Source organism: Phlebotomus papatasi, chromosome 1 (genome assembly GCF_024763615.1).
Source record: "Phlebotomus papatasi isolate M1 chromosome 1, Ppap_2.1, whole genome shotgun sequence".
NCBI lineage: Eukaryota > Metazoa > Arthropoda > Insecta > Diptera > Psychodidae > Phlebotomus > Phlebotomus papatasi.
The window spans coordinates 6,800,077-6,812,651 of record NC_077222.1 but is presented as its reverse complement, the minus strand read 5'-3'; the positions used below and the strand labels follow the sequence as shown (position 1 = coordinate 6,812,651).

The window sequence follows — 12,575 nt, the reverse complement described above, 5'->3', positions numbered from 1 at the left end:
TTATAATTTTTTCAATGAACTCATGAAGCATTAAATTAGCATTAGATTAGCATTGAAGGCATTGGATATTACGGTCGAATGATCGACAAAACTTTGAGTAACCACTAAAATTTTTTATAAGACTTACAATAGTCTAGTTAGGAGCGATTATATAATCTCATAAAACAATATAAAAGCGTCGGACCCCTTGGACCCTATCTCTGTTTGAAACATTAATCAAAAATAAGTTCTGTTAAAAGAGTTCATTAATTAACTCTTTCGTCTCTTTTGGGACTCTGAGTACCCAAAGCAGCATATGAATGTTCTGTGAAAAACCGTGTTTTTTAATTATTCAGAACAGATAAAAATCAGATTCTTGTGGATGATTAGAAGCTATAAGAGTGTCCAAATTTAAGAAATTTTTTGTAGGACCTCAATTAATTCCTGAGCTTAGATATTTTTGATTAAAAAATAATGAAATTGGCTTGCAGCATATGCTGCGGTCCGGAAAGAGTTAAGAGGATTATTTAAATAAAATGGGAAAATGCCTAAAAATTCGTGTATCATTAACAGTTCCGCCACATTATGAGCTACAACTTTTCAGATTATTGGAAATTTATTAACTCTTTCGTTTCTTTTGGGACTCTGAGTACCCAAAGCAGCATATGAATGTTCTGTGAAAAACAATGTTTGTTAATTATTTATAACTGATAAAAATCCAATTCTTGTGGATGATTACAAATTATAAGGATGTCCAAATATAAGATATTTTTTGTAAGACCTCATGCAGTAGTGTATGGTAGAAATAAGGGTTTAAATTAGTTGCTGATTCAGGTGATGAGTAAGTTATGACATTTGCTGAACCAAATTACTATATCTATGAGTTTTCCTAAAATTTTTGGGGTCATCTCATTAGATTTTTTTTGCTATCTCAGCTATTCATATTTACTTTGCGTTTTAAAATGTATTTTAATTGATTATAAGATGTAATTAATTGTTAGAATAAACCATGGAGAATAAAGATTATTTTTTGCTATACAGATTCTATAATTGTCTTGCATTGGCTTACATTTCGTCCCAGAATTTGTGATATTATCAGAAATTGATTACAATTCACATGAAGCTTATGCTTTATTGGAGCAAAAGAACTTTTAACTCTTTCGTCTCTTTTGGGACTGTAGTACCCAAAGAAGCATATGCATCTTCTATCAAAAACAATGTTTCTTAATTATTCAGAACTGATAAAAATCCTATTCTTATGGATGATTACAAACTATAAGGATGTCCAAATGTAAGATATTTTTTGTAGGACCTCAATTAATTCCTGAGCGTAGATATTTTTGATTAAAAATTGTGAAATTGGCTTGCAGCATATGCTGCGGTCCGGAAAGAGTCCGGAAAAAGTTAACTCTTTCCGGACCGCAGCATATGCTGCAAGCCAATTTCACCATTTTTTGATCAAAAATATCTAAGCTCAGGAATTAATTGAGGTCCTACAAAAAATATCTTACATTTGGACATCCTTATAGTTTGTAATCATCCACAAGAATCGGATTTTTATCAGTTCTGAATAATTAAGAAACATTGTTTTGATAGAAGATGCATATGCTTCTTTGGGTACTACAGTCCCAAAAGAGACGAAAGAGTTAAAACAAAAACTGATTACCTTTTAAAATCTCTTAAATTAAAATTGGCGGGAAAAATTATGTTTCCCCTGGCGGAATTTCTGTGCAAACACCCGCGAAAAGCTCATTTGACGAGAGCTTTTTGCTGTCAAATGACGTGGTTCGAATTGATACATCATTTTCACGTTTTGTGAGTGAAATTAAGTGAATTTTAGGGAAAGTATTGCAATAATATCATTGGTAAGTGTCTCGAGAGTTCCCTAAAAGTTGGGAAATTAAAAATCTGTGGAATTAATCCATCAACATTTGATATTTAGTGCATTTACCTTGAGATTCCAAAAACACTCCCTGAGCTTTTTGTATCCGGGAAGGTCCTTAATGAAAATTGTCTGGAACTTTCAGTGTTTGTGTCCGGTTGAAGGATGACCACGTATGAGGAGTACATCCAGCAGAATGAGGACAGGGATGGGATAAGGTTTACGTGGAATGTGTGGCCTTCAAGTCGAATCGATGCTACTCGTCTGGTGGTGCCTCTGGGATGTCTATATCAGCCACTGAAGGAACGTCCTGATCTGCCTCCTATTCAGTACGATCCTGTTCTCTGTACTCGTACCACTTGCCGGGCAATCCTCAATCCCATGTGCCAGGTGGATTACCGGGCAAAGCTTTGGGTCTGCAATTTCTGCTTTCAGCGGAATCCGGTGAGTAAATTGAGTTGATTCCTCCCTTTTCAGTGCTTCGGGATTGAGATTCTCATGTCCCTGACTCTCCTTTGAAGTTTCCACCCCAATATGCTGCAATCTCTGAGCAACATCAGCCGGCAGAACTCATTCCTGGCTTCAGTACCATCGAGTACACTTTGATGCGCGCCCCTTGCATGCCCCCTGTCTTTCTCTTTGTCGTGGACACTTGCATGGACGATGATGAGCTGGGAGCGTTGAAGAACTCCCTGCAGATGTCCTTGAGTCTCCTCCCATCTACTGCCCTCATCGGGCTGATAACCTTCGGGAAGATGGTGCAGGTGCATGAATTGGCCACAGATGGCTGCTCCAAGAGCTACGTGTTCCGGGGCACCAAGGATCTCACGGCAAAGCAGATCCAGGACATGTTGGGCATTGGAAGGGTCCCAGCTGGGGCTATGCAGCATCCTCAGCAGCAGCAGCCACGGGGACCTCAGGCCCAATCCGTGGCGCCTGCCAATCGCTTCCTGCAGCCCATTCACAAGTGCGACATGGCTCTGACGGATCTTCTGGGCGAACTGCAGCGCGATCCTTGGCCAGTGCCTCAAGGAAAGAGGTATCTGAGGTCCACGGGAACAGCCTTGAGCATCGCAGTGGGATTGCTGGAGTGCACCTATCCCAACACAGGGGCTCGGATTATGCTCTTCGTGGGAGGACCATGCTCTCAAGTAATTGATTTTTCTTTGCATGCCAATAGAGATCTGCGCACGGAGTAACGTGCGCGCTGCGCTCAGAGACAGGAAATACTTTGCGCGCGTAAGCACAAAAAAGAATTTACAGCTTTTGCGCGCAAATCCTTTTTTGGATACTAAATTTTGTTGAAGACTGAAAGGGTAAATACCAACCAAGAAAAAAGTCTCTAGCTCCCGGTTTTCCAAAAAAAATTGTATAGTTTCTCTACGGATTCGTCGTTCCGAAAAAGTCGAAAGTCTGGGAAAAATTACAGTTTAAGGAATGGTTTCAAGGGTTTCAAGCTATATTTTTATTATTGGTAAATATCTTTTCTTTTTTATCTTTATGCTTATTTCAAATAGAGAGGACTGCTTAAAATTCTAAATCGAAACTGATTTATAATTACCCCATTTTAACCTAGTGGATTTCAAGGAATATAGGGGAGACCGGGGAGATTTGGGACACTTTTTCATGTTTTGACTTTGAGACAGTATTCCAAAAAACCAGGATAGTGCATTACAATTTTACGCGGTATATAGGATACTTATAAAAAGTACTCGATAGAACTTATAAAACAACTGAGTTTTCTTGGGGAAGATAAAACATTTAACTTTAAGCTTTATCCCAAACCTCCCCGATTTGGGGCAGTATGGGACGCAAAAGCGGATGTTTGGGACGCGTTTTTTCTCGCATAATTTGCATTATTGGAGCACGTTAATGAATTATATGTACTAGATTAAAAATATTTCCAATATAAATAAAAATTTTTAATCTTTTTTTTCATATTTAGAAATTAATATCAATTTAATTTGTACAGTAGAGTCATTTATTGTCATTCAATTATTTAAAGTATTTTCTTCTTATTTTCCATCTACCTTTCTTTGCTTTTTTTATTCTAAATATTGCAGTCATTATCATCAAATTCTTCAGGCGAGTAGATTTTCTTGCAACTTTTAGTTTTGAACTCTTTGACGGATTCCTGTTTGATTTTACGACAACTGCATGTTACCTGTTTTTTCCTTATTTCTCTGAAAAAGCTCTTGTCTTGCCCTTTCTGGAGAATTTGTAGCTATTTTTGAAAAAATAGCTTTAACGGGATTGAGCAAAGGTCGAGTATCCTCTGGAGAGTAAATTATTGATTCCCAAGACATTGATGGTTTAATTGTCTCTATAGACAACTACTCAACATGGTAAACTTTGCACAATAGGGAGATTTCCAGTAGAAACTGGGCATTACTCTCCATTTTGACAATACAAAATTGCGCGCCACCTACAATCTTGTCGAAAATCAACGTCCCATTCATCCCCTTTCAGGTGTCCGAAACATACCCGCGGGTAGTTTTGGTATTTAAAACTTTTAAGTAAAAAACAAGAGCGTATAATCTCTGAAACTTTTATAAAAATATGTTCCCATATTACACTGCTACCTAATCAAATAATTAAGTTTTGATTATATATCGCTGATATAAAATACAAAGAGCAAAGCTGAGAAATCAAAAAATACAATTTTTATCAATTTTTAAGAAAGTGTTCATAGAATTAAAACAATAAAACTGAGGATATCCATTCTTTTAGTCAAGATATATCTTAATATTGCCTACGATACAGTAATGGTTAAATCCCATTTATTTCAAAAATTAATGAAAAAACCGCCTTGTCCCACACTAACACTGTCCCAAACCTCCCCGGTCTCCTCTAGAGCAAAAACTTTCGAGTCGAATTATTAAGCTGTTTGGACATTAGACAAATTATTGCAATAATAACATTTCAAAGTGATATTGAAATAAAACTTCAATATTGAAACAAATATTGAAACCAATATTTCAATATTTGCCTTCACACAAGCAATTGACTTCAATATTACAACTTATTAAAATACCATTCTAGTCAGAGATTCAGTTCCTTTCAAACTTCGAAAAAACTCCTGGAATTAGCAAGTTTATGAACAGAAAGACATCTCAGAATATCATTGTAGACAGTATCAGAGATTCTGCTGTATATTCTGCTCTATTCTTCCCAGAAACCCATCTTTGTCATCTTTGTTCAGCAAATCTCAGATCTTCTGGGATTTTGTTGTGTCTTTTGTCAAGTACGTCCAGAATACTCATGTTGGTTAGAAGATTACTCCTGATTTTTCCAGGAAATCACAGATCTTTTGGGAATTTCTTCTGTATTTTGTCAAGATCATCCAAAATACCCAGGAAATATGCAGGAATTTGTTCTTATTCCTGGTCTTTTCTCTTTTCTCATCTAAAACAATAAGAAAATCTCTCCAAAAAATCATATTTCCGAGATTTTCTATTGAAGCTTTTGCAGACACTTCAGAAAAACCCTTTTTGTTCACGAAATAGGTAATTATTTCATATGAAAACTTCACGTACCGTTAATAATGAAGATTAGCACTTAATTTAAGTAAAAATATCCAGAAGTATGACAAAAATATTAAACAAAACGAATAAACCACAATCACCCTATTGTGTTTTTCATTGGAAAACATGGTCGATCGATGAAAAATTCGATTGTGAAAAGGTACACTTTTAATTTTTCTGATAAATTATCAAATTAAAATTTGTGAATATGAATGGATTTTCGCATTATTTGGACCAAAATTAACTAAATAATGAAAATGGGGTATAGAAAATATATAAATATAATAATTTAGTACTGTATTTATCATGAAAACAATAACGTTTCCATTTGGAATAGAGAAAAATTTCCATTTAGAGCAGGTTTTGAATTGGCTTAATTAACCTTGATTCTTTATTTATCTAAATATATGAAAAAAGAAAAAATAAATGCGCGCATAGAAATACTCTGCGCGCAGCGCGTAATAAAACAGCTTGCGCGCAGCGCGGATGAATGAATTCACTGCTGCGCAGATCTTTAATGCCTAGCGGTGATTTCAATGTAGATTATTGTGATTTTTCTGGTTAGGGTCCTGGCCAGGTTGTCAATGATGAATTGAAGCAACCTATCCGGTCGCATCATGACATCCACAAGGACAATGCCAAGTACATGAAAAAGGCAGTGAAGCACTACGATGCTCTGGCCATGAGATCAGCCACAAATGGCCACTGCATCGATATCTATTCCTGTGCTCTGGATCAGACGGGCCTGATGGAGATGAAGCAGTGCTGCAATTCGACTGGAGGGCACATGGTAATGGGAGACTCGTTTAATTCGTCCCTCTTCAAGCAGACGTACCAGCGAGTGTTTGCCCGGGACGCCAAGGGAGAGCTCAAGATGGCCTTCAATGGCACGTTGGAGATTAAGTGCTCGCGTGAGCTGAAGATTGAGGGAGGGATTGGATCCTGTGTGTCGCTGAATGTGAAGAATGCTTCAGTTTCGGATTCGGAGATTGGAATGGGAGGAACTGCTCAGTGGAAGCTCTGCACGATGACGCCCAACATGACCATGGCATTCTTCTTCGAGGTGGTCAATCAGCATGCGGCTCCGGTGCCCCAGGGTGGTCGGGGATGCATCCAATTCATCACGCAGTATCAACATTCCAGTGGCCAGAGGCGCATCCGGGTGACGACGGTGGCAAGGAATTGGGCAGATTCATCCACAAATCTCCATCACATCAGTGCAGGATTTGACCAGGAGGCAGCTGCTGTTCAGATGTCCAGGATGGTGGTGTACAGGGCTGAGAGTGACGATGGTCCGGATGTTCTGCGTTGGGTGGATCGGATGCTGATTAGGCTGTGCCAGAAATTTGGGGAATACAGCAAAGATGATCCCAATAGTTTTCGATTGGCAGAGAATTTCAGTCTCTATCCTCAGTTCATGTACCATCTGAGACGTTCGCAGTTCCTTCAGGTGTTCAATAATTCTCCCGATGAGACTACTTTCTACCGACACATGCTGATGCGAGAGGATTTGACGCAATCCCTCATCATGATCCAACCAATTCTCTACAGTTACTCGTTCAATGGACCTCCAGAACCTGTTCTCCTGGACACTTCGTCCATTCAGCCGGATCGGATCCTGCTCATGGACACCTTCTTCCAGATTCTCATCTTCCACGGGGAGACAATTGCCCAGTGGCGTCAGCTCAAGTACCAGGATATGCCGGAATATGAGAATTTCAAGCAATTGCTGCAGGCGCCCGTGGACGATGCCCAGGACATCCTGCAGACACGATTCCCCATGCCCAGGTACATTGACACGGAACAGGGCGGATCCCAGGCCAGATTCCTTCTGTCCAAGGTCAATCCTTCGCAGACGCACAACAACATGTACGCCTACGGCCAGGTAAGTAACTTTTATCCGAAACTTCTATCACTTCCCTGTCCTTCAAAAGAACCTAATCATAATAGAAGGCTAATCATAATAAAGAATAGAGATACCCTTGGCAATCGCTCGAAAATGTTTCATGAAATCCGAGAAATTCAAGAATAATTTCGTGAAATGAAATGAAAATATTCCGCTAACCCTGGGAGGCAAGAGTTTTTTTTATAACAATCACAAAAAAAAATGTTTTAGGAAACCCACGCAATCAAAATGTTTCGCAAAATTTGACAAAGTGTACAAAATATTTCGTGAAGAGTAATAAAACGGCAAAATCTTTTTGGTCAGTAAAAAGTCAAATTTGGTCAGTAAAAAGTTCAAATTGGTCAGTAAAAAACTTTTAAAAAAATCAGTAAAAAATTAAATTTGGTCCGTAAAAAGTCAAATTTGGTAAAATTCAAATTGGTTAGTAAAAAATAAAATATTGATCAGTAAAAAAATGAAATATGGTCAGTAAAAAACTAAAAAAAATCAGTAAAAAAATTAAATTTGGTCAGTAAAAAGTCAAATTTGGTTAGTAAAAAATTCAAATTGGTCATTAAAAAATAAATATTGATCAGTAAAAAATTAAATATGGTCAGTAAAAAACTTTAAAAAATCAGTGAAAAATTAAATTTGGTCGGTAAAAAGACAAATTTGGTCACCAAAAAATCAAATACGGTCACTACAAAATTAAATATGGTCAGTAAAAAACTTCAAATGAAAAATCAGTAAAAAATTAAATTTGGTCAGTAAAAAGTCAAATTTGGTTAGTAAAAAATTCAAATTGGTCATTAAAAAATAAATATTGATCAGTAAAAAATTAAATATGGTCAGTAAAAAACTTTAAAAAATCAGTGAAAAATTAAATTTGGTCGGTAAAAAGACAAATTTGGTCACCAAAAAATCAAATACGGTCACTACAAAATTAAATATGGTCAGTAAAAAACTTCAAATGAAAAATCAGTAAAAAATTAAATTTGGTCAGTAAAAAGTCAAATTTGGTTAGTAAAAAATCAAATACGGTCACCAGAAAATTTAATTTGGTCAGTAAAAAATTAAATATGGTCAGTAAAAAACTTTTAAAAAAATCGTAAGAAATTAAATTTGGTCAGTAATTTTTTTTTAAATCAGTAAAATGTGAAATTTAATCAGTGCAAAATTAAATATGATCAGTGAATAATAAATTAGTCAATAAAAAACTAAAAGGAAATCAATAAAAGTTAAAACTTTGCATATTCGGTTAAAAAGTATTGCACATTTTTCGTATTGCGGAAACTTCGTATTTTAGTACATTTCGTATTTTACCATTTCATATTTCGTCTTTCCTAAATTTTGTACAAAAATTAAACAGGTGCTACTGATGACTCTCCAAAGCACAGAAAATTTCCCTTTGCCTCAACGGCCTCAACAAACGATAGAGATAACTTCCCGAAGCACAGAAAATTTGAGTTTTTACTGGCCAGGTTCTTTATTTTTTACTGACCACTTTTTATATTTTACAAATCGAATTTCATTTTTTACTGATCAATTTTGATTTTTTACCGACCAAATTTGACTTTTCTCCGACCGAATTTGATTTTTTCTGACCAAATTTTATTTTTTACTGGCCAAAAAGTCGCATTCTAATAAAACTTGGTTTCAGGGGTTTCAGGAAACGTATCAATCTTCAAAGTGTTTCGTGAAACTTGAAATACTTTCACGAAATCTGAGAAACTGCGAGAAATTTAAGAATTTTTAGTAGAAACTTAAGAAAGGTTTCGCGAAACTTAAAAGCAGAGGTGAGCAAAAACCGTTTGCGAACCGAACAAACGTCAACTAAAAATTGTACGTCAATGGTCAAAAACGGTGAAAACGCTACCTCTGGACAATATTTTGACGTTTATTCGGTTTCAAACGGTTCTTGCTCACTCCCTGCTTTAAAGTCTTCAAGTTGTTTCGTGAAACACAATGAAACTTCAAAATATTTTACCAATCTTTGGAAATTACCGAGAAACTCAAATGTTTATATTATAAGCTAAAATTTGGTGTCATGCAACCAGTACAACTTTCGAAATTTTTCGCAAAACCTAAAAAAATAAGAATAGTTGCGCGAAATCCCTACAAAATCTTGGAATTGGAAGAGTTTCACGAAATCTTAGAAACTCTATGAGAAATCTAAGATTTTTATAATGAAAACTTAAGAAAAAAATCGCGAAACTTGATAAGTGTTCAAGATCTTCCGTGGAGAGTAATACAACATGAAAATATTTATTAAATCCTGCGATTTTTTTTACGAAAAATATAAGAATTTTCATTAGGCAAAACCAAAAAAAAATTTCATGCAACTAATGTAATTTTAAAATGCTTTATAACATGAGAAACATTCAAAAGGATTCGCCAAACCCGTGAAATATACAAGATCTTGTGAAACTCGGGAAATATTCAAAATTTTCCTCTAAACCCGGGTTTATTTTTACGACAAACTAAAGAGAAATCTAAGATTTTTATAATGAAAACTTAAGAAAAGTTTCGCGAAACTTGATGAGTGTTCGAGATCTTCCGTTAAAGATTAATAAAATTTGAAAATATTTACTTAATCTTGGGATTTTTTTAAGAAAAAAAGCAAGATTTTTTATTAATCAAAACCCAAAAATTGTTTCACGCAACCATTGCAATCTACAAAAGGTTTCGGAAAACCGGTGAAATACACACTCTTTTGTGAAACTCGTGAAAACTTGCAAATTTTCCGATAATCCCGAGTTTATTTTTACGAGAAACTCGAGAACTACAAGAATTCTTTGTGGAAATCCAAAAAATGTGTTCCAAAACTCGTTTAACGCAAAAAGTACACACAGAAACTGTGCGACATTAAATGCGATTTTTTTACGAGTGAAATCTAAAATTTTCAGAAATATTTTTAGTTTCTCGAAATAGAATAGTTTCACGAAACTTGTATACAACTATAAAAATAATTGACGAAACTTCTTGTAACCTCCTTTAAAAGGATCCCCGAAATTTATGCAATTTTTTTCGCGAAACCCGCGAAACCTTGAACTCTTTTAACCCTTAGATCTTTTTATTTTTTAAACGAGAAACACGAATTTTTACTAGAAATATTAGAAATGTATCATCATAAAATCCTTGCAACCAATAATCCTTAATTGATTTTGAATGCAATAGAATGGGCAGTTTTTGGTAAAATTGGTCACTAAAATGTTTGAATTGGTCAGCTTGGAATTCAAAATGACCAATAGAAATTCAATTTGGTTAGGAAAAAAAATACACTTTTGATCAGTAAAAATCAATTTTGGTCAGTAAGAAAAAAAATCACTTAAAAAATCAACAAAATAAAATCAGTATTATGTTCAGTAAAAAATCAAATCGAATTTTTCGAAAATTCGATTTGACCAAAATTGAATTTTTACTGAACAAATACTGATTTTACTTTCAAAAATTCGACTTGATCAAAATCGAACTTTTTACTGAACATGTACTGATTTTACTTCCTGATTTTACTCTTAAAACTTCGATTTGATCAAAATCGATTTTTTACGGAACATACATTGATTTTACTTTCTGATTTTACTCTCAAAAATTCGATTTAACCACAATCGAACTTTTTACTGAACATATACTGATTTTACTTCCTTGATTTTGTTATTGCTTCCCAAAACCGATTTTTACTGATCAAAACTGTTTTTTTCCTAAGAAAATTTTTCAAAATATCGTTTTTCGAAAATTTCATGAAATCAAAATTCACATCCCTTTCTCTGAAATTTTGCTCATACTCTTTCCTATTTTTCTTCTAATTCTTCTTTTAAACATCACAACGAATTCAATTTAGTTTTAGTTCAATCCAATTTTAAGGGCGAGAGACTGAGATAGCCATCTGGAAGACTTTGAGAAAGAACGGGATATGAATTTTGATTTCACAAATTTTCCTATTCTAAAAGGTGTACCAGATGCATTTCTGACAAAAAATAGATTTATTTACTGACTGAAATTGATTTTTATGGCTCCAGCACACTTTTTAGATCGGGAAAATTTCATGAAGTTGAAATTAAAATCCTTCTTCTTCTTCGTTTAAATATCACAACAAATTCAATCGAATTTGGAGCGTGAAAGACTGGAATAGACATATTTAAAAAGTTTGATAATGGCTCCAGCACACCTTTTATATCAGGAAAATTTCATGTAGTCGAAATTCGAATTCCTTTCTTTCTCACATGCTTTGCATATGACTGTCTCATTCTTTCTCCTACCAAATTCGATTGAGATAAATTGAATTTGAAGTGATGTTTAAGAGAAGAAGAAGAGTGCGAGAGAGTGAGATAGACATATGCAAAACAAGTGAGAAAGAAAGGAATGCGAATTTCGATTTTATAAAATTTTCCTGAACTAAAAGGTGTGCCGGAGGCATAAAGAAAGGAATGTTAATTTAGATTTTATAAAATATTCTCGATCTGCCGGAGGCATCATTGAATAAATTCGATTGTGATCGAATTTGATTTTTTTACTAATCGGTACTGCAGCTTATTGACCGTTTTTATCAATCACTAATTTTTTGTTAAAATTTTTTTTGAACATTTTCCACGCCAATTGGATTAACCTTTTGATCCTTCTGATTAATCATTGAATGATTTAAATATCAGTATTATTTTTTTAAATTTTTTTCTAAGTTGTTATACATTGAAAACTCATTAATTTTATTATTATTTCCACACAAAAAAACCACCAACACAATTGACATTTTGTTCCTGTTTCAGGGCATGATTGGAGCCAATACAATGGTATTTTTTTATTTTATTTTCTTCTATCCATTACTCTATAATCATTTCTTTTCGTTAGCATTAACAAATCACACTAAAAAAAATTATTCAAATTTTCACACAAAACATAAATCTCTAACATTTTCAATTGGGTCTCCTTTAATCTCTTTAATCCATTTGTCCACGTTCTCTTTGGTATATTCATTAGTTTGGTGGTGAGGTCTTCCTGTTGTTTTTCAAATGGAAATCATTTTTTTGGCGCTTTTTTATCAATTTATTTTCTAAAATTGCCTTTTTATTGCAGGATGGAGGAGCGCCTGTTTTAACTGATGATGTTTCGCTTCAAGTATTCATGGAGCATTTAAAGAAACTAGCAGTATCATCAACTACATAAGAGAAAAAAATATGCTAGAAATTAATTCAAGATATTGGACATTTATTTAAGAGTATTTTTTGGTGAAAATAATAAAAAGATTAGCCGAAGACATTGTGAATTTGATATTGGTTGAAAAAGGCGGAAAGGCCTATTGGAATTTCCA

The 12,575-nt window shown here is 34.5% G+C and overlaps 1 protein-coding gene across 3 annotated transcripts; it reads left to right on the top strand.

The window, feature by feature from the left end:
- Window positions 1-1,731: 1,731 nt before the first annotated feature.
- Window positions 1,732-12,521, top strand: LOC129798626 (protein transport protein Sec23A). Of its 3 annotated transcripts, XM_055841867.1 has the most exons (6): window positions 1,732-1,844; window positions 2,007-2,305; window positions 2,383-3,012; window positions 5,951-7,270; window positions 12,034-12,057; window positions 12,341-12,521. In XM_055841867.1, exons 2-6 carry the CDS (start codon window positions 2,027-2,029, stop codon window positions 12,428-12,430), a joined length of 2,343 nt encoding a protein of 780 aa, XP_055697842.1. In that variant the 5' UTR covers window positions 1,732-1,844; window positions 2,007-2,026; the 3' UTR covers window positions 12,431-12,521. The 3 variants fall into 3 exon arrangements, with proteins under 3 accessions (XP_055697842.1, XP_055697843.1, XP_055697841.1); XM_055841868.1 differs by lacking the exon at window positions 12,034-12,057; XM_055841866.1 differs by lacking the exons at window positions 12,034-12,057; window positions 12,341-12,521 and having other exon boundaries at window positions 1,738-1,844; window positions 5,951-8,091.
- The last annotated feature ends 54 nt before the right edge of the window (window positions 12,522-12,575 follow it).

What these genes read in the sequence shown, in the direction of transcription:
- LOC129798626 (XM_055841866.1), top strand. Translation starts at nt 2,027, where the DNA reads ATGACCACGTATGAGGAGTACATCCAGCAGAATGAGGACAGGGATGGG. An exon ending in TCTGCTTTCAGCGGAATCCG is followed by an intron (nt 2,306 to 2,382) that starts GTGAGTAAATTG and finishes TCTCCTTTGAAG; the next exon opens with TTTCCACCCCAATATGCTGC. An exon ending in TGGGAGGACCATGCTCTCAA is followed by an intron (nt 3,013 to 5,950) that starts GTAATTGATTTT and finishes TTTTCTGGTTAG; the next exon opens with GGTCCTGGCCAGGTTGTCAA.